The 19,856-nt window shown below is 37.5% G+C and overlaps 1 protein-coding gene across 4 annotated transcripts in view; it reads right to left on the bottom strand.

Moving 5' to 3' along the window:
• Positions 1 to 19,566, bottom strand: part of nedd4l (NEDD4 like E3 ubiquitin protein ligase) — a 97,325-nt gene extending 77,759 nt beyond the window's left edge. For all 4 annotated transcript variants that reach the window (XM_052104153.1, XM_052104152.1, XM_052104151.1 and 1 more), the window contains exon 1: positions 19,215 to 19,566. In XM_052104153.1, the coding sequence (XP_051960113.1) occupies positions 19,215 to 19,259 (45 nt within the window). In that variant the 5' untranslated portion in view covers positions 19,260 to 19,566. The remainder of the gene's footprint in view (positions 1 to 19,214) is intronic.
• Positions 19,567 to 19,856: the final 290 nt, after the last annotated feature.

Here is a 19,856-nt window from a genome sequence, read left to right on the forward strand (position 1 = left end):
TTCAGAAATGAGTTTGGATGAGATGAGTAGCTGTCATATTCTGACAGTTCCTAAGAGGTAACTTCCTATCATATCACCAGGAAGCCCAGGCTGATGGATTCCTGTTTTTAATATAAAATGCAAACACAGACAAGGCTGCCTGCAGTAAACAACTATTCTGTCAAAAGGAAATTTTATTTCACACTTTGTAAAACAACTATGCAGGAAAAGTTAGCCTACTTTTTAGCACAGTATGATGCAGTTTTTGTTAAAAATTTTGCACTACAAAATACACATTTAACCTTTTGTGGTTTTCATTTCAAAACCGTTTTGCTTGGCTTATACTGAAATGTTAATAGATGCTTCTGGAATATAATTTCACCTTTATTAACAGTGCATAGTACTATGGCAAGCATCACTCTTACTATTGCTAATTTGAACAATTCATTAAGTATAAAGCTTCTGTTTTGTGTGTATCATTTAAGGACATGAATGAGAACTCAAATAATACTCTTGTTGAGGAGATGTGTGCTACTACAATTCTAAGCAATCGATTACAATCTCACATGGTGCACTTAAGAAAATGGCCAAAAAAAAGCAAAACACAAGATTACGTTCATAAAAGTGATCAGATAGACAGCAAATTCGGCAAAAGTAGGTTGAAACTGCTGAAATCTGTCTAAATTGACAAAAATTTGATCCAGTGCCCCCAGTGGCTGAAGCTGGAAGTGTTGTTAAGCATATAGGAACATGTGATATATCCAGAGTGGCAATAGTTGTATTTTTAATAGTAAATGATGTATTAAAGTCAACAGGAACGCATATTATATTAACCCAAATCCAAACCCTATAAGCCTAACTGCCAGTTGAGAATAATATCATCTCAAAATGCTATTCTGAGATGCGCGTTGGCGCCGTTTTGGTGGCATGTGGGGGACCTACACAATATTAGGCGGGTGGTGTTAATGTTCAGTGAATATTATATTTATAATTATATGAATTAAGTAGTATTTATATTTAATGATATTTAGGGTCCTTTCTCTGAAAATATTGATATATGCGATTCATTATAATTAATTTGAAGTTATTGGCATGTCATGAAATTATCAAGATACAATTTTTTATTGATTAACAGGCCAAATCTAATTTTGTGTTACAAGGAAAGATGTTGTACGGGTTTGAAACACCACAAGGATGTGTAAATTATGACAGCATTTTCATTTTTGGGTGAAAAGGTGTTTTGCTCAAGAACAAGATGGACCATTGCAGGATTTGAACCTATAACCTTTTACATTTACATTTACATTTATGCATTTGGCAGACGCTTTTATCCAAAGCGACTTACAGTGCACTTATTACAGGGACAATCCCCCCGGAGCAAACTGGAGTTAAGTGCCTTGCTCAAGGGCCCAACAGTGGCATCTTGGTGGTGCTGGGGCTTGAACCCCTGACCTTCTGGTCAGTAATCCTGAGCCTCAACCACTGAGCCACCACTTTTGGTTAACAGCTCACATTTTAAACAACTGGGACACATTACCCCCAACAAACTCCAACAATGTATATTGTAAACATTAGCGAGGGACCTATCCAATCAAAAATCAAGTACCATGTTTACCACATGAACAAAACTTCAACCAGCTCCATTCGTCAACCCTAAATAACTAAAAATGGCTGACCAACAACCCTATTTACATGTCTGACTCATAATAATAAAGATTCAGAGCAACAGGGAAGGGCAGGCAGCTGAAGTATTACTGAGGCTGAGGCTGAGGCTGTCAAGCTGAATAATTAGGATTATGACTTCACAAGCCTCTTAGAGAGGGAGTCCTGATTGGCATCATGTGCATGCCCAGCAATCAGTTCAATGACAAGTCTGGTATTTCAATGTCATATATCAATTTGTCAGCTTTCATCGGGAAACCTTGCTCCACTGGGTCTCTCAAATGGGAGGTCAATTTCAGATCACCTGCAATCCCATATTCACTTAAATGTCACATAAAACAGTACAAAACACTAGCAGTTCCCAAGAGCAACAAAATAAAATGTTACCAGCTAACTTTTAGTATCACAGCAAGGTCACTGATTTCATTTTAATCACATTCCTCTACCATTCTAACCACATTCATACACCAATGAGCCAAATCATTATGACCACTCACAGGTTAAGCGAATAACATTGATCATCTCCAAACAAGGCCACATGTCAAGGTCTGGGTAGATTAGATGGTAAGTGAACAATCTGTTCTCATAGTCAACATGTTGTACGATGGAGAAATGGGCAAGAGTAAAGACCTGAGCGACTTTGACAAGGGCCAAATTGTTATGGCCAGATGACTTGGTCAGAGCATCTCTGAAACGGCAAGGCTTGTGGGGTGCTTCCGGTCAGCAGTGGTGAGTATCTATCGACAGTAATCCAAGGAGGGACAAACTAAAAACCGGCGACAGGGTGTTAATCAATGTCTTCTGAAGCGATACAACTGCTCTGGGTGAGAACAGATAAAAATGTAACAACTTATTCACTCTTGACATCTGCAGTCTTAGAGGCCCGTGTTTCCCAACCTTTTTTATGCCACGGCACACTTTTTTCAAATAAAAAATTAGACAGCACACCACCATCCCACATAGGCTAACCATCGTCAAAATGTTCTTTTCAAGAACTTGTCATGTTTTCTGTCCACCAGCGTGTTTACTGTAATGTTTGAAATTCTGCTATTCAAAAATAAAAATAAAAGTCACAAACAGTGCTTGCGTTAGACTTTCTCATCGACCGTCGTTTTAACAGACAGGGTCTCAAAAATTCCGTCATAATCTATTATTACCAGTCATTTTAATTTTCATATTTTATGGATAAGACATTTAACAGCTTTTATTTTAGTTCACATTTTTAATCACAAACTTACATGACGAGCATATAACAGATTATATTTTTTCCCCGCAGTGACAGCGGAGGCCACTAATACACAACAACGCAATATTACAAAAAACAAATACGATTAAAATATGAACAAAAATCGTAAAAAATGAACTGAACAGAACTCAGTCGACAACTCAAATCTTCCTCCTCGTCCGCGTTGACTTAAACTGTGTGCTCGCCTGTGCGTAAACGCATCACGGAAGACTGATGCTGAGGCAATTGTCATTAGATTTTGCATCTTTGAATCAGACAGATGACTTCTCGTGGCAGTTTTAATTTGGTTCTGGAGGCTGAAACCAGCGTCAAGTGCTGCACTGCCCTCCACATGACACGAGTTGCAGAAAGCATCACAGAGGGGCGATTTTACATAAAAAAGCAGGAGGTGTGCACAATAAACATTGAAAACGTATTCGGAAGAGAGAAAAAAAGCATGCAGTTGCTTTGATAGCAGAAAGTAATAAAAGGACTCGTTTAGGTCTAAGCGTTTTCTTGGTGAATTTAAATTAGTTGAATAACTGGGGTCTCTGATATTCGTAAACTACAAGTTAATAATTTATTAAAAGAAATCATGAGACATTCAATGCCTCTTCACAAATTTGGACAGTTTTGAAATATTTCTTGTTGCTTAGTACTCTCAAAAGACATTATTGATGAAGCAAAAACGTGTGTGTGAAAAACACTTCGGTGTGAAGTGACGTCACTTCATAGACTTCAGTGTGTTCTGCAGCGCTGACGCGAGTCATGTGAAAGACCCTTAATGCGTATAAATATCAGTCACTTTTGCACATTAATCATTGCTCTTCACAAATCACAATAGTGACCGATTATGGTATCAAAATGGCAAATTTCTCCGAAAGGTGAGGAGGTTTGGATCCCTGAAATAATGTTTTTTTTTCATGCATTTATTTATTTTGTGGAATTTTATAATTTTCCACAGCACACCTGACAACCTTTCACGCCACTAGTGTGCCGCGGCACAGTGGTTGGGAAATGCTGTTCTAGGCGCGTTCATTAAAGAAGCTCGACTACGCTTCCTCATGCTTGATGCATCCGCAGAGTGCTGTTTGTTAAAAAATACATTGTAGTTTTGGGAAACTGTATAAAACAACATCGGACAAATGGGCAAAATCACATCATCTAACCTTCAAAATATCTTCGTTTGTGTTCAGCAGAAGAAAGACAGTCCATCGAGTTTACATGGCACAAGGGTGAGTAAATGAGGAGAGATAAAATGATGTGTGCTGCGCAAGCTAATATTTTGATTAATAAAATAAACCTGAAAAAAATTCCCACCTGCCTAAGGGTTGGAAACAGGAACATTCTGCATGATAGCGGCTGCTTTGCCTTGCTAAGGTCTATTACAGAGACATAGAGTATGTGATCCATGGTCAGTTCTATTCTGAAATGTTCCATGAATGTGTTTCATGAGTGCTCAAATCCAATTCATAGATCCATTCTCTCACTGCACGTCAATATGCCGGAGTTATTATGAATGTGCTTCTCACGTTACACATTTACCGTTTTTGACCTGGCTAAACACAGATTTTTAAACCTTTTGTATTGACATAATCAAGCCTGCTGATGCTAAACAAACTTTTCAACTGCGCAAAGGAAGCATTTCCAAAAAAACTACCAAAATTTTGTTTCACTACCTGGTTTTGTCAGAGCTAAGTCTGTCTTAATTCTGAAATTGAATCATGCAGGTTTTAGATCTTTTAAGTATGGGTTATGCTCATTTTGCAACGAGTTTGTCAGTGGCCTTAAATGCACGTCAAATTACACAATAACAAACAGGATATGAGAAGCTTGCATGTCGCAGCAGAGAGAGAATTATGTAACTGTGAAATTAGAATTTTCCCCAGCAGGTCTTTAACCATATCACAATCATACTAACTGATCATAATTGAAAATGTTTTGGAATTGCATTTTACCTCAAATCATGTGGATTACTGAGGAAATTTGTTAAAGGAATAGTTCATCCAAAAACAATAATTATCTCATCATTTACTCTTACGCCGTCACAAAATCATATGATTTTCTTTCCACGGAATACAAAAAAAAAGGAGCTTTTTAATGGAGATATGATGTGAATATCCATTCAATGCAAGTCAAAGGGGTCCAAACTTTCAAGCTCCAAAAAGTCAAACGGGCAGCATAACGGTAATCCACAAGACTCAAATGGTTCAGTCTATGTCTTATGAAGGTGCGGTCATTTTTACCTTTGCACACCGAAATTCCACAGGTGAAGAAGGCGTTGGCCGACGTTGAGCACACATGAAAACAGCAAAAAACTAAATGCGAAGCAGCCTGTTTTTAACATTGCACTTTATACTCTGTGAAAGGGATGTTAAAAAGAAACACTCTGCTAAAATGATATCCTGTGTAGCTGTGTGCAAAGCACCACCCAAACAGTGGACATTGCCATACCAAGCGAATCCGCATGTCAAAGTTCACCAAACTTGAACTCCACACGAAATCCTTGAGGGGAAACTCTTCGCCACCAGAATTCCATTGCGCAAAATGAACGATCGCACGGAATCCCATTGAAATTACAGTATTTCTCTTGTGGCGATAGGGCTGGCCGATTAAATTAATTTTATTTTCAAATACGAATGAAAACAAGATAATCGAGAAAACTATTATTGTGCTACATTCCGTTTCGCAATGAAACACCCCAGCGTTATAGTTTTAAAGTATCCTTTATTAAAGTTCAAATATTAAGGAAGCGGGTTATGAAAATAAACTCAGAAACTGGCATTTATCTGTGCAGTCAGCGCCGTGTCTACGAGTTGTGTGAAGTGACCGGGAAAGAGATTGAATCTTCTCCCGACTGATGCACACTCAGGCACGGGGACACTCGTCACTTGTGCGCATTATAACTAGTGGTCGACAGATATATCGTCGAGGCCGATATTCTGATTTATTTATTATAATTTTTTTCATTTTCGGCATCAGCCGATAAATTTGACCCTTTTTCCGATTTGTTTCTTGACAGTGCCGAGAATCACCTGCTTGCATGTGAAGCGACTGGAGGCATGTAAATGACCAGTCATGGTTAGTTTTGTTGTTACGTGCCATCGCGTTACTACAATAATAGACTGGTGTGCAACCTAGTGTCATTTAAACGGTCCGCATAACTGAGGCAGATGTGTTCGAGCTCATAACGTTAAAGTGCACACTTTCAGTTCCCTGTAACTTTTGGTGATACGCAGCTCTATTAAGTAGAGAAATTTAATTTTGTGTGAGTTAATGATGGATCGAAGTGAACATAAAGGTGAACATGTAGGAGTGGTGGTGGCGTAGTGGCTTAAAGCACAGGGCTGTTAATCAGAAGGTCACAGGTTCTAACCTCACAGCCACCACCATTGTGTCCTTGAGCAAGGCACTTAACTCCAGGTTGCTTCGGGGGGATTGTCCCTGTAATAATTGCACTGTAAGTCGCTTTGGATAAAAGCGTCTGCCAAATGCATAAATGTAAATGTAAATAAAGGTGAAAGAGTGTTGTCATAGTCCATTATACACTGGAACAAAATACGTTTTTGATTAGACTTTTTTTGGAAAAATAATATTTAAAACTTGTGTGGATTTTAAAGGGGCAAGTGAAAGAGTATTTTACTTGCCCGACCGGACAAGCAAACTGATCAAAAAGTCAATAACGAAAAAATAAGCGGTTATATTTGTAATAGGCTAGGACTGTGTCACTGTGGCAGTTCATATTCTTATTCTGCTGTTGAAAGTAATCCAGAGCACGTAATTTTATAATCCGCTAGCGATCTAGTAACAGCTGATTAGGTGGCGTATGTGTGTGCGCTTAACATGCACATGAGTTTTTGCCATAATCGAGCAGCCCTACGTGAAGGTAAATGTGACAAGCCTTGAAGCGATATGAATAGTTTTGGCTGAAAACAGACCAAAATGTAACTCCTTTTGCGCTATACATCTCAACATCAGGAGTCTCCATGGCGATCATGATTTGAAGCACAATTACACTTCTTAGCACTTGATGCATGCACAGAGCTCGCGAAGTGTAATCGATCTTGAAATAATGATCGTGCCTAGAGACTGCAATGTCCCAGTTGCAGGTTAATGGTTATAGGTTATCGGTTAATGACAATGTTCAACAACGAGTGCATTTGAGGCCGAAATAATCATTAGGTTAATGACATCAAATCTTCTCAGAGTTTAGCAGAAATTAATGAGCATAATTGAATTTTCTACTTTGTACCTTAAGTTAGATCTGTGAAAGGTACTTAGGTTTTTTGTGATGTACTTTGATTCTCTCAACATAGTCTCGTGATAATTCATCACAATACTACGAGGTGCCAATTTGTACGATTTATACGTCAACCAATCACATACGCTTCACGAACACACGTTCGGAACCCAGAAGTCTCGCTTTCCTCCGCATTACATATCAGGGCTTTAAACATGAATATAATTATGTTTACGATCTGGGTAGGGTGAGGTGTTACTCTCCATGGTTGGGTTTAGGGTTAAAATTAAGAAAACTCAGTTTAAGATTAACATGGAACAAAGCTACATCGCAAACTACAAGGAAATGAGGGAAGCGTCTCTCATTGGTGGGTGCATAACTCATATGATTTAATTTGAATAAACTTCATATTGTAGTGACGAAATCTCGTTAGATTGGCTTGGATTTTCTAAACATTCTCTGCTATTTTCCCTTGTGTTCTATGTGCAAATCGATTGCAGAGACTGCCGCTGAATTCTGTAAATTATCTCGCTCCCCATGCTTATCCTTAATTATGATACGATATATCTCCGAAAATCCCAGCCCTAAATGGGACGCAATGACAAAACTAACGCGATTGATCACTTTGTGTCATTTAGATGTCTAAATGGGCAATTCTTGGCAAATATAAGCTGCAATACAGTCCACACCTTTGAAGGTTTAGTCAAAGATCTGGCTAGGCAAGACTAGTGTACTATAAAACATCTACCCCTTTACTAAATGGGGTAAACAGAAAAGGGGGAGATGGAGGAAATGGAAGAATCCTCATCTGGCTTGCAGCTCCCCTGAACTTGGCATGCTGCTGCTATGTGCGGAATGCTTAATTGCAGGCTATTATTTCCCCTCCACCATCAGTAACTCAGTTCATCAGAGTTGCACACTGAATTTAAAACATTCTCCAAAATTTGAAATCTGACTCCACGACATCCAGTGCTCAGAATTCTTGAAAATGCCTTGCATTTATGCGTTATAGCCTATGGCACATACTTGTGTATTAAATTCAACATGAATTCACATTTACCCCCTCTACTTTCTTAAATGCTTTAATATTTTCTAAATGCACATGCCTGGCCTTATTGTGAACCCACCTGACTAATCACCTGTCAAAATTTCAATTCATATTCAATCAATTATGATGGATAAAATCAAATCCACGACTCCACTCTCCATTTATTTTTTTCTCTCATTGAAAAGCCTATCACTCAGAAATACATTAGGCTACATTAGGGAAGTCAAATGTTTTGTGAATGCCATTTAATGTTCACATTAAGAACAAAAGAATCTCTATTTGAGTGCTACTTTCCCACTTAGAAGTGGTAGAAGACAAATTGACCAAGGCTGTTACATCAAATGCTACAAATATACAAGCAAAATGATGACCTTGGCTAAGAAATTTAGAAAAAGAAAACAATGCACACGCATTCAGTTAAAGACAGGGTTCTACCGAATGAGTATTGCCACATCAAGAAGCATAATAAACATGCCTATCAAACTGTCTGAAACCGAACACATTTGGTTTGCAAGATATTGTGCGAGGGTTTGTGTGCAGTTTGTTTATTCTTCACTTTGAAATTCTGTAAGATGAGTGAAAGAGCAAATAGGTTTAAATTTGACAGTAACTGTACATTTTCTAGTGTCTGGATGTGGCATTTTCAGGTTCCAGCCTGTACCTCAGTACAGAGGCATGTTGCACAAACTGAGAAAACATGATTAGGCTGCAACTAAAGCTCATGTATTTTTAATTAAGATGTGACAGCATGTAGCTATATCACATTCCACACTAACAATACTGGGGGTGCGTGAATGTGTAATCCAGTAAGTGTTTCCTTAGTAGATGTGTCCTAAATCTGTGATGAATTTAAACCCACACACAGGCCAAATCGTTGAATTATGGTTCATAGAACTTTCCATTAAGAACCAACTCTGCCGTTTCAATGTTAAAGTTGTTTAAATGCATACAAGCAATTCTGTATCACAACTGTGTGGATCAAAGGAAATTCAAACAACATTCATAGCATTTCTCAACAGTTGAGTCAGTCTATAACCATTGTTTTTATAACAATTGAGCAAGTCCATGGCTGACCCTTTACATTCTGCTGCTCTAATAAAAATAAGCCAGGCAAAAATAAAACTTTTCTGCAATGATATAGAAACTTCTGCCAATACAAATTGCCTTTTCTAATCATTTTATGATGGCCAATATAAATATACAAACTGTTTTTATATTTATATATATAAATAAATAAATCTAAAAACTCAGCAAATAAAGAAATGTCCTCTCACTTTCAACTGCTTTTATTTTCAGCAAACTTAACATGTGTAAATATTTGTATGAACATAAAAGATTCAACAACTAAGACATAAACCGAACAAGTTTCACAGACATGTGACTAACAGAAATGGAATAATGTGTCCCTGAACAAAGGGGGGATCAAAATCAAAAGTAACAGTGAGTATCCGGTGTGGCCACCAGCTGCATTAAGCACTGCAGTGCATCTCTTCCTCAAGGACTGCACCAAATTTGCCAGTTCTTGCTGTGAGATGTTACCCCACCCTTCCACCAAGGCACTTGTAATTTCCCAGACATTTCTAGGGGGAATGGCCCTAACCCTCACCCTTCCGATCAAACAGTTCCCAGACGTGCTCAATTGGATTGAGATCCGGGCTCTTCACTGGCCATGGCAGAACGCTGACATTCCTGTCGTGCAGAAAATCACGCACAGAACGATCAGTATGGCTGGTGGCATTTTCATGCTGGAGGGTCATGTCAGGATGAGCCTGCAGGAAGGAGGATGTCTTCCTTGTAACACACAGCGTTGAGATTGCCTGCAATAACAACAAGTTCAGTACGATAATGTTGTGACACACCACCCCAGACCATGACGGATCCTCCACCTCCAAATCGATACCGCTCCAGAGTACAGGCCTCGGTGTAACCCTCATTCCTTTGACGATAAACGCGTGTCCGACTATCACCCCTGGTGAGACAAAACCGTGACTCATCAGTGAAGAGCACTTTTTGCCAGTCCTGTCTGGTCCAGCAAAGGTGGGTTTGTGCCTATAGGCAACATTGTTGCCGGTGATGTCTGGTAAGGACTTGCCTTAATTTCTACTGGATTCGCAAACAATTCGTACTCCCTAGAGTTTGTTTGTAACACGTGTTACTGAATTCCAAAGATTCGAAAAGATTAATTCACACTTATCATAATCCATGCCCATGAAAATGCCATATAAGGAAGGCACCAGACTCACTAGTAAATGCTGTTAACATTTCTGCGGAACAGTCATTAAATTGCTTTTATGAATGCTTGCATTTACATCGTCAAATTTTTATTTATCAAGCACAATAGAGTCTCAAAACAAGACGATAAAACTGTAATGTCTATAATGTCGATGAATCATCATTGTGTAATTAGATAAAATATGATTGTTAATCGTGTTTAAAAATAAGTAATTAAATATTAATTGTATTAATATCCCCAGTGAGCAAGCTGAAGGTGACTGTGGCAAGGAACACAAAACTCCATAAGATGTTGATTAATGGAGAAAAATAACCTTGGGAGAAACCAGACTCACTGTGGGGGCCAGTTACCCTCTGGCTAACATCATGTATATAATGTAAATATTACTTATGTATAATTAAATTAATGGATTTAAAAGTATTAAACTAAGTAAGTGTCAAGGGTCAGTGTTTAAACATAGAGTTTGTTTGAACTGTAAGATTAATGACCAATGTCTTTGAAGTCTATCCTGGATTAACTGCAGAAGTTCACATAGATGCAATTGTCCTTGTTAATTAGCTGATAAAGGCTTTTGATGGCAATTGTTAGTCTATGCATTCCATTTCAAGATCGTAGTCCATCAATAGACCGAGGTGATGCAGGCAGAGATCAGGGATGTGAAACGCAGTTCACCTGGCTGGTAATTTAGGTGAGGTTCGGTGTGGTCTCCCATGTCTTATGGTTGGAGTTGGCATCAGTTCATCCTCTGAAGTCCATCATAATAGACTAAAGTGATGTTTGGCTGGCACTGCATTTAGTCATCATTCAGTAACACGTAGAAGTGGAGTCCAAGACGAAGCAGGAATGGTGTTGGATCCAGCCGGTTCTGATGACCTCAGGATAGGAGTGCCGAGGTTGAGACAGGGAAACAAATAAAATAATGTAAGCATAGATGCCATTCAATTTATTGCAGAGTTATAAATCATGATACATTTTTATGGTTTCTGGTTCTGGAAGACCCAACTAAAGCAGCCTAATTGTGGGTTGGAGGATAAATTAGGTGTATGCCTGGCTAAATAGATGAGTCTTTAGTCTAGACTTAAACTGAGGGAGTGTGTCTGCATCTCGAACAGTGTTAGGGAGACTATTCCATAGTTTAGGAGCCAAATATGAAAATGATCTACCTCCTTTTGTGGATTTTGATATTCTAGGAGCTATTAACAGGCCAGAATTTTGCGATTGTAATGAACGTAATGGAATATAGCGTGGTAGAAGGTCACTTAAGTACTGCGGAGCTAGACCATTCAAAGCTTTGTACATAGTTAACAGAATTTTTTAATTAATATGTAATTTAACAAGTAGCCAATGTAACAATGATAAAATGGAGCTAATATGATCATATTTCTTGGTTCTCGTTAGCACTCTAGCTGCTGCATTTTGAACCAATTGAAGTTTATTTATTGATCTTGCTGGACATACTCCCAGTAATGCATTACAATAATCTAGTCTTGAGGTCATGAACGGATGAATTAGTTTTTCAGCATCAGCAACAGAGAACATGTTAGGTGGAAGAATGCTGTTCTACAAACATTGGTAATTTGATTTTCAAAGGACAGATTGGCATCAAATATAACACCTAAGTTCTTCACTGTTGAAGATGATGTAACAATACATCCATCAAGAGTCAAATTATATTGTAGTGGCTTATTTTCTAGAGTTTTTTGGTCCAATAATTAGTACCTCTGTTTTGTCAGATTTGAATAGAAGGACATTTCTGGCCATCCAATCTTTTATTTCATTGATATACTCTTTTAATTTTGAGAATTGTGAAATCTCTTCAGGTTTTGAAGAAATATAAAGTTGTGTATTGTCTGCATAGCAGTGGAAACTTATTCCACGATTCCTGATAATATCTCCCAGGGGAAGCATATACATGGATAAAAGCAGAGGCCCTAAAACTGATCCCTGTGGCACTCCATATTTTACTTTTGTTTGGTTTGACAATACCTCATTTACATAGACAAAGTGGTAGGGGTCTGCTAAATATGACCCAAACCATGCTAATGCAACTCCACAAATGCCAACATAATTCTCTAGCCTTTCAAGAGAATGTTGTGATCTATCGTGTCGAATGCAGCACTAAGATCTAAAAGCACTAGAAGAGAAATGCAGCCGTGATCAGATGATAAGAGCAAGTCATTTGTAACTCTTATAAGTGCAGTCTCTGTACTGTGATGAGGCCTAAATCCTGACTGAAATTCTTTGTATATACTATTTCTCTGTAGAAATGAACATATTTGGGAGGATACTACTTTTTCTAGTATTTTTTTACATAAATGGGAGATTTGAAATCAGTCTATAATTAGCCAGTTCTCCACGATCAAGTTGTGGCTTCTTAATATGTGGTTTGATAACTGCCATTTTTAAGTTTCTTGGGACATTTCCTAAGCATAGCGAGGAGTTAATAATATTAAGAAGAGGTTCTGAAATTACAGGAGTTACCTCTTTTAAGAGTTTAGTTGGTATAGGATCTAACAAACATGTTGTGGCTTTTAATGTTTTGATAAGTTTTGTTAGCTCTTCATGCCCTATGACAGAGAAGGATTGAAGTTGCACATGAGAAAAATTATTAGACACGGTTTTCTGAGGTGCTATGACAGATGATTGCATAATTTCAATTTAGTTTCTGATAATTTCCATTTTATCTGTAAATAAATTCATGACATCATTACTCTTGTGCTGCTACGTTTCTGTTGAGGGTTTATTCCTAACCAATTTATCACAGTACTGAATAAACATTTAGGATTGTTGTAGTTATTTTCTATGAGTTTTTCTGTAGTTACAGACACTATCCTTCCATGCACCACAAAATACTTCTAATTTTGTATTTTTCCACATGCGCTCTATTTTCCGAGCTGCTCTCTTGAGAGCACGAGTGTGATCATTGTACCATGGTGCAGGGCTTATTTCTTTAATCGAAGTGGGGCGACAATATTAAGAGTGCTAGAGAAGACTGCATTTATATTTTTTGTTATTTCATCAAGTTCTTCTGGGCTTTGGGGTTTATTGAGTGTATGAGATAGATCTGGAAGATTATTAGTGAAGCTATCTTTAGTGGTCGAAAGAGTAGTTCTACCTGAACGATAGCGTGGTGTAGATTGAGCAACATTAGCTAATTGCAGCATAGAAGAGACGAGGTAATGATGAGATGTCATCGCTCTGCTGCAGAATTTCTATATTATCAACATCAACTCCATATGACAGAATTCAATCTAGTGTATGATTATGCCGATGAGTTGGTCCTGTTACATTTTGTCTGACTCCAAGAGAGTTGAGAATATCGATAAATGCTAATCCCAATGTATCATTTTCATTATCTATGTGAATGTTGAAGTCACAAACAATTAAAGCTCTATCTACAGTAACTACAAGATCTGATAAAAAATTAGCAAATTCACCAAGGAAATCAGAATTATGCCCGAGTGATCTATACATTGTAGCAAGGACAAAAGATGACAAAGATTTTTTATTTATATCTGACGGTGTCACATTAAGTATTATTAGTACAAAAGACTTACATAAATATCCTGTCCTCTGAGTAACACCATAAACTTCACTGTAAATTGTAGTAACACCTCCTCCTCGACCCTTCAGACAAGGCTCATGTTTATAACAATAACCTGGGGGAGTAGATTCATTTAAACGAATAAATTCATCCGGTTTAAGCCAGGTTTCAGTCAAACAGAGCGCATCCAATCTATGATCTGTAATCATTTCATTAACAATTAGTGCTTTGGTAGAAAGAGATCTAATGTTTAGTAGCCCTATTTTTATATGATGTGTATTTTTAATTAGTTTGTTTTGTTCAAGTTTGACCGCAATACATTTTTTTCTAAATTATTTAGTGAAGGTATTGTGTTTGGTAGTTCAGGGAACAGGCACAGTCTCTATGAGATATCTAGCTGATATGGTCTCTATGTGTTGTAGTTTATGTGACCTTTGTGACATCTCAAGGCAGCTAGCAGAGGTTCGGATTAACCAGCTTGTCTGCTTCCTGACCTGGGCCCCAGTTAGTCAAATACTATCATTATTAAAACTATTAGCCAAATTACTAGAGAGGAGAGTGGCACCTTCCCTGGAGGTATGGAGTCCATCTCTTTTTAGCTGGTCAGGTCTACCCCAAAAACTCTTCCAATTGTCTATAAATTTTATTCTTCAGACACCACTCAGACATCCAGCCATTCAATGACACTACTTTACTGTAAACCTCGTCACCACGACGAGCAGGGAGGGGACCAGTGCATATTACAGTGTCTGACATCGTTTTTGCAAATTCGCACACCTATTTAACATTATCTTTAGTGATCTCCGACTGGCGAAGCCAGACATCGTTAGTGCCGACATGGATAACAACTTTAGAAAATCTATGTTTAGCATTAGCCAGAACTTGTAAATTTTATTTGATGTCAAACGCTCTGGCCCTCAAAATGCAATTAACAATAGTGGCTGGAGTCTCCATTTCCACGTTTCTTACAATAGAATTGGCAATAACTAGGGCTATTTCAACATGACTCTCAGTGGGTGTACCACTGAGTGGGGAGAATAGATTGGAAACGCTAACAGGAATGGGAGAGTGGTGTCTCTTTGCTGAGCAAGTATGCCGCTGAGACGTCACCCAAATGCCCTGCTGCAGGGGCTCTACAGCCAGAACCAAAGTGTGTATGTTGCTCTCTGTACTACTCGCATCCGAAACTGTATATACCGGCTTCTCTTTCTCACTGACCTCCACTAGCGTTCGGATGCGAGTCTCCAACTCATTAACCTTCTCCGTCAGCCTGACTAATTCCTTACATTTATCACATGTGAATCCCTCACTGCGGACAGAGGAGGCAATTGTAAACATGTGACATGCAATGCAGGAAGAAATAACATGAGCGAATGCCATGACTTACCGCAAATTGTTTGTTGTTGGTTGTTCCTGAGCGGTGAGGGTTTGAGATTGATGTGAATCCCTCACGCAATTGTTTGTTGTTGTTGGTTGTTCTTGATTAGCGGTGCTTTGATATCGATGCAATAATCTGTGTACCGCAAGGGAGAAAAAATGGGTGCGCGCTGAAAATAATTGCACGCAGATTAATCGCGATAAAAATAGTACGCGGATGCAGGTGGAATATGAGCAGCTGAATTGCAATAAGAGAATAATACGAGGGAAAACCCGATGCGCACTTAAAAATGGCAGATGTTAAGGATTAAAGGCTGAAAACAGATATATAAGCAATGCTAAAAAAAAAAAGGCAGCAACAGGAAGTCCAGTGACGTCAGAATCAGAAACTTCAGTCCATGCCGTGAAGAGGATGTCCACCACCATTTACCTTTTCTAGTTCCGTTCGCAGAGCATCGACTGGAAGAATCTTCAGAGAAATGAATTCCTGAAAAAGGTCTTTGACCTAAACGCTGCAAATATAACAGATTTGCAATCTATTTTTCTATTTTTTCCCTGTTGTGTTGTGTATGCACCTGCCCACAATGTGTTTATTTATGGGTTTAACAGCATTAGCATTGAACATACTTTATCAACTGAATGCGTCTTACCGATGCCAATACTAAATTATGACACCTAAATTAGAGCTCATATCAAATAAAATAAAACACTTTCCAACCAGTCACGTTAACGAAAACTGCGTCTTTCCACAAACTTTTCAACCCATGTCAAGAAAAAATTATTAGCAAGATTTGGGGGAAAAAAACTATACTCGGAAAAAATAAATGCAAGCAGCAGAGAAACATTTCTAAAAAAAGTTAAATAGTTTTTTTTCCTAGTATATTTTTTTCTGGTTATTTCCACATTTAATTATTAGTTAATTTTATAAACACATATTTAATTTCACTTCTATCAAAATATAAAATGTAAAAGAACATAACACATTTGGATGTCTTATGCACGATTTACCCGTGGAAAAGAGCAGGTGCAAATTATTTTTGTACCAACTTACGTTTTGACAATAAGAAATCTGAAAATTACATCAAAACACCTTTACGAACGATTTACACAAAAATGAGTTCTGCTCATATTTCATGAATGAGGGCCAAACAGTGTAAAAATTGCAGATATGAACACTTATTTTACACAATGTTTATTCAAAATTTACAAAAAATTCTCAAAAGTACACTGACAAAGCAGTTGGTAGATTTTGGATCAGCAAAGATACAGTTAATGGCTAATGCTGATAATGTTAATTCTGCACATCTGAGCAAATGAACCTTCCTTCTAAGGTTTTCTCAGAAAAAAAATCCTAGTGTATGAATCAAGTGAATCAAGGAAAGTTGAGCCCTTCTCTTGCTGTTAAAAACATCCACACAGAAATTCAGAACTTTGATTAGTCAACGTTTAAACGGTTGATGAACAACAAGCTAGTAACATTCCTCTCTTTAGATTATGTTAAAATCAAGGCCCTTGTCAAAACACTTTGAAAAATGATTAACTTTGCCTTTTCTTATATTTCAGTGACAATTTTCTGGTTTATCCTAAAAGTACTCATGTACTTTTCCACAAATAGGGTTCAAACACTGTTTGACCAAAAAAATTCCATAACTTTTCAAGTCACCGTGTATAAGGTATTTTTTTAATTGTCAGATTCAGACTGATTCGCTTATGAATCATTGAGACCAATTCAGTTAATTGAAAATAACTCAATTGAACACTTCACTCACCAGTCAGACATTGGACAGCTTTGAGTTTTTATCTAGCCAAAGAAATATTTTAAAGCATAAATTGAACAAAATATATTCACTATTTAATGTGATAAGGTTTAAATATGTAGGCTAGTACCTACAACATATTCACAAACTCGTCCTTAGGACGTGACTCAGTCATGCCTCTCTTTTAGACTCAAATATCCAATCATACATAAGAATGTTACTGATAGATAGCCTGTTACACATTAAAAATATTTGTGGCCTTCAGCTATATCACATTCAGCACAAAAAAAACTGAAAGAGGCAGTAAACGGGTTATAAGATGATGCAATGACTAAAAAAAGCCTTAACACTTCTCCAGCTGGATGAGGGACAAACACCTGCTTAAGGCAGTCTTCACACTCTCAAGACAGCTGACCTGAATTTTCTAGGGTTACGCTGGGGCCCCTGTTATGACGAAGAATATGGTGTTGTTGGTGCTACATAATCCATTTCAAGGTTGCTATAGCATCCATATAACCATGAATACATCATAGGCTATATCATAATAAATGGTTTTACCAAGTGCATGCATATAGACCCAAACCTGCAGTAGTGGATCCTGGCATTGGCGATATAGGCAGCCGCCAAGGGCGGCAACGCTCTCTAGGACAGCACAACAGGGTACCTGATCAACCCCCCACCCCCACAGAGCTTGAAAGATTGCGATGGGGAAAAGGTGCCCCGAACTGTGCTGCCCCGCCCCTGGCATACAATGGGAGAAAGGTGCCTCAAATCGTGCCACCTTGTATCCGGAAGATTGCGATGTGAGAAAGGTGCCCCAAATATATACTGTGTGTGTGTATATATATATATATATATATATATATATATATATGTATATATTTATACATGTATGTCGATGTACAGTATATACATACATATATTATACATGTATGTGTGTATGTACAGTATATACATATATTATACATGTATGTGTGTATGTACAGTATATACATATATTATATATTATACATGTATACGTGTATGTACAGTATATAAAAACACATATATACATGAATATTCACAATATATACATAGATATATTATATTGTCGCCTTCCTAAAATAATGTGATTGAAAAAAATTTTTTGCCTAAGTCATCTCTTCATGATATTTGGTTCAGTTTTTTGTGTTTTCTGAAAAACTCGAAAAAAATTACTTCGGACATAATTTTAGGAAGGTGACGATATTATACATGTGTATGTGTATGTACAGTATATAAATGCATACATACATATATATATGTACATGTACAGTATATACATACATATATATATATACAGTATATACATACACACAAATATTATATATGTATTTATGTATGTACAGTATATAAGTTAATTAATTGTCTAGTTATATATATTTAAAGGGATAGTATATTCCAGAAACATGGCTGAAAATAAACAGGCATCAAATGTGACTTTCAGATGTGAAAGTGGAGATTTAGAGTATAAAAAGGACTTAAATATTGATCTGTTTCTCATGTTGTTGTTGTTGGTGTTATTAAGGGGGCGCCATGTCGCATCTCGTCTAGGGCAGCAAGACAGAACCGCCACTGTAAACCTGGATTATTTTGATTTAATATTTAATTAAAAGGCGTGGTCTTGACAACTACTGATGTGACACTTACAAATAATTATATTACTAATATTATTTCGATTAGTGAAAATTGGATTGTAAATGTCAAGCATAGGCTTCTCAGTTGATGATAGAACAAGCTGTTCAACTCAGAAATCCTGATATTTTGACAGGTGAGATGAGTCACAAAATTCAGCACACATGTCCAAAGATCACCCGAATTTAGAATAGTATTTGATAGTTATAGAAAGGAATTAAGTTCTGAAAAGTCCTAACATTGGAAATCTCATGAATCTTATAGAAATGTGGGTGGCACCGCTCATGCCCAGTACATGCATTCAAAATTCATGTTTTACGCATATTAACATCGTTAATCGCTTGGTTTGGCTTAGTAAAAATAATGCAGCATCATATGCTGCAATTTCGCAAAAATAAATAAGTTGATAACATGTTATGAATTATAATAAACATGCTGTAATATGGTGGCAGGCATGCACAGTACACAGTCTTAACACAAAAACAGACGCACTTACTTCATCTTCTGAGAGTCCATAAATGGGTTCAAAATTCGTAGCCATAAAGCCAAAGGCAATGCAATACACACATGCACAAAAACACGAACACACTCGCTTAAAAGCTGGAACAATGGCAAAGTGTGTCCTCCCTCCACCTCCAGTGAATTCAAGTTGATCCAATGCAACGAAGTCCGAGTCCAAAAACAGTATCCTTTTAAACCATATCGCGACGAGATGAACAGAAGATGTAAGTCCGCCGGTTTAATCTCATTTAACGGCTAAGAGTCGGTGGATACGCGTTTTATTTCCCCAACAATATGATTCCTACTCGTCAAGTGCAACGAGAATAATTCACTTCCTCTGACGATCCCAAACCCTGCCCGCAGAAATGAGTGACAGCTCGTTGCGCCAATCATAGTGTCCTCTGAAACTCCTGGAAACCAACCAGCCAATCAGTACTTCTTGAGGGCGGGGAAAGGCTGTTGCACTTTCTTGGAGTAATCAGGGATGGGTAGTTTCCCGAATCCCGTAATAGAAGTCATAAGTGGTTAACTTAAATTGTCTGGTTAATATATGTTTTTATGTATTCATATATAATTTTAAATAATATTTAGGCAAAGTAAACTATTTATGAAGCCAAAATAAAGCTTCTTAAATTTT

The sequence above is a fragment of the Xyrauchen texanus genome, chromosome 34 (assembly GCF_025860055.1).
Source record: "Xyrauchen texanus isolate HMW12.3.18 chromosome 34, RBS_HiC_50CHRs, whole genome shotgun sequence".
Classification (NCBI taxonomy): Eukaryota; Metazoa; Chordata; class Actinopteri; order Cypriniformes; family Catostomidae; genus Xyrauchen; species Xyrauchen texanus.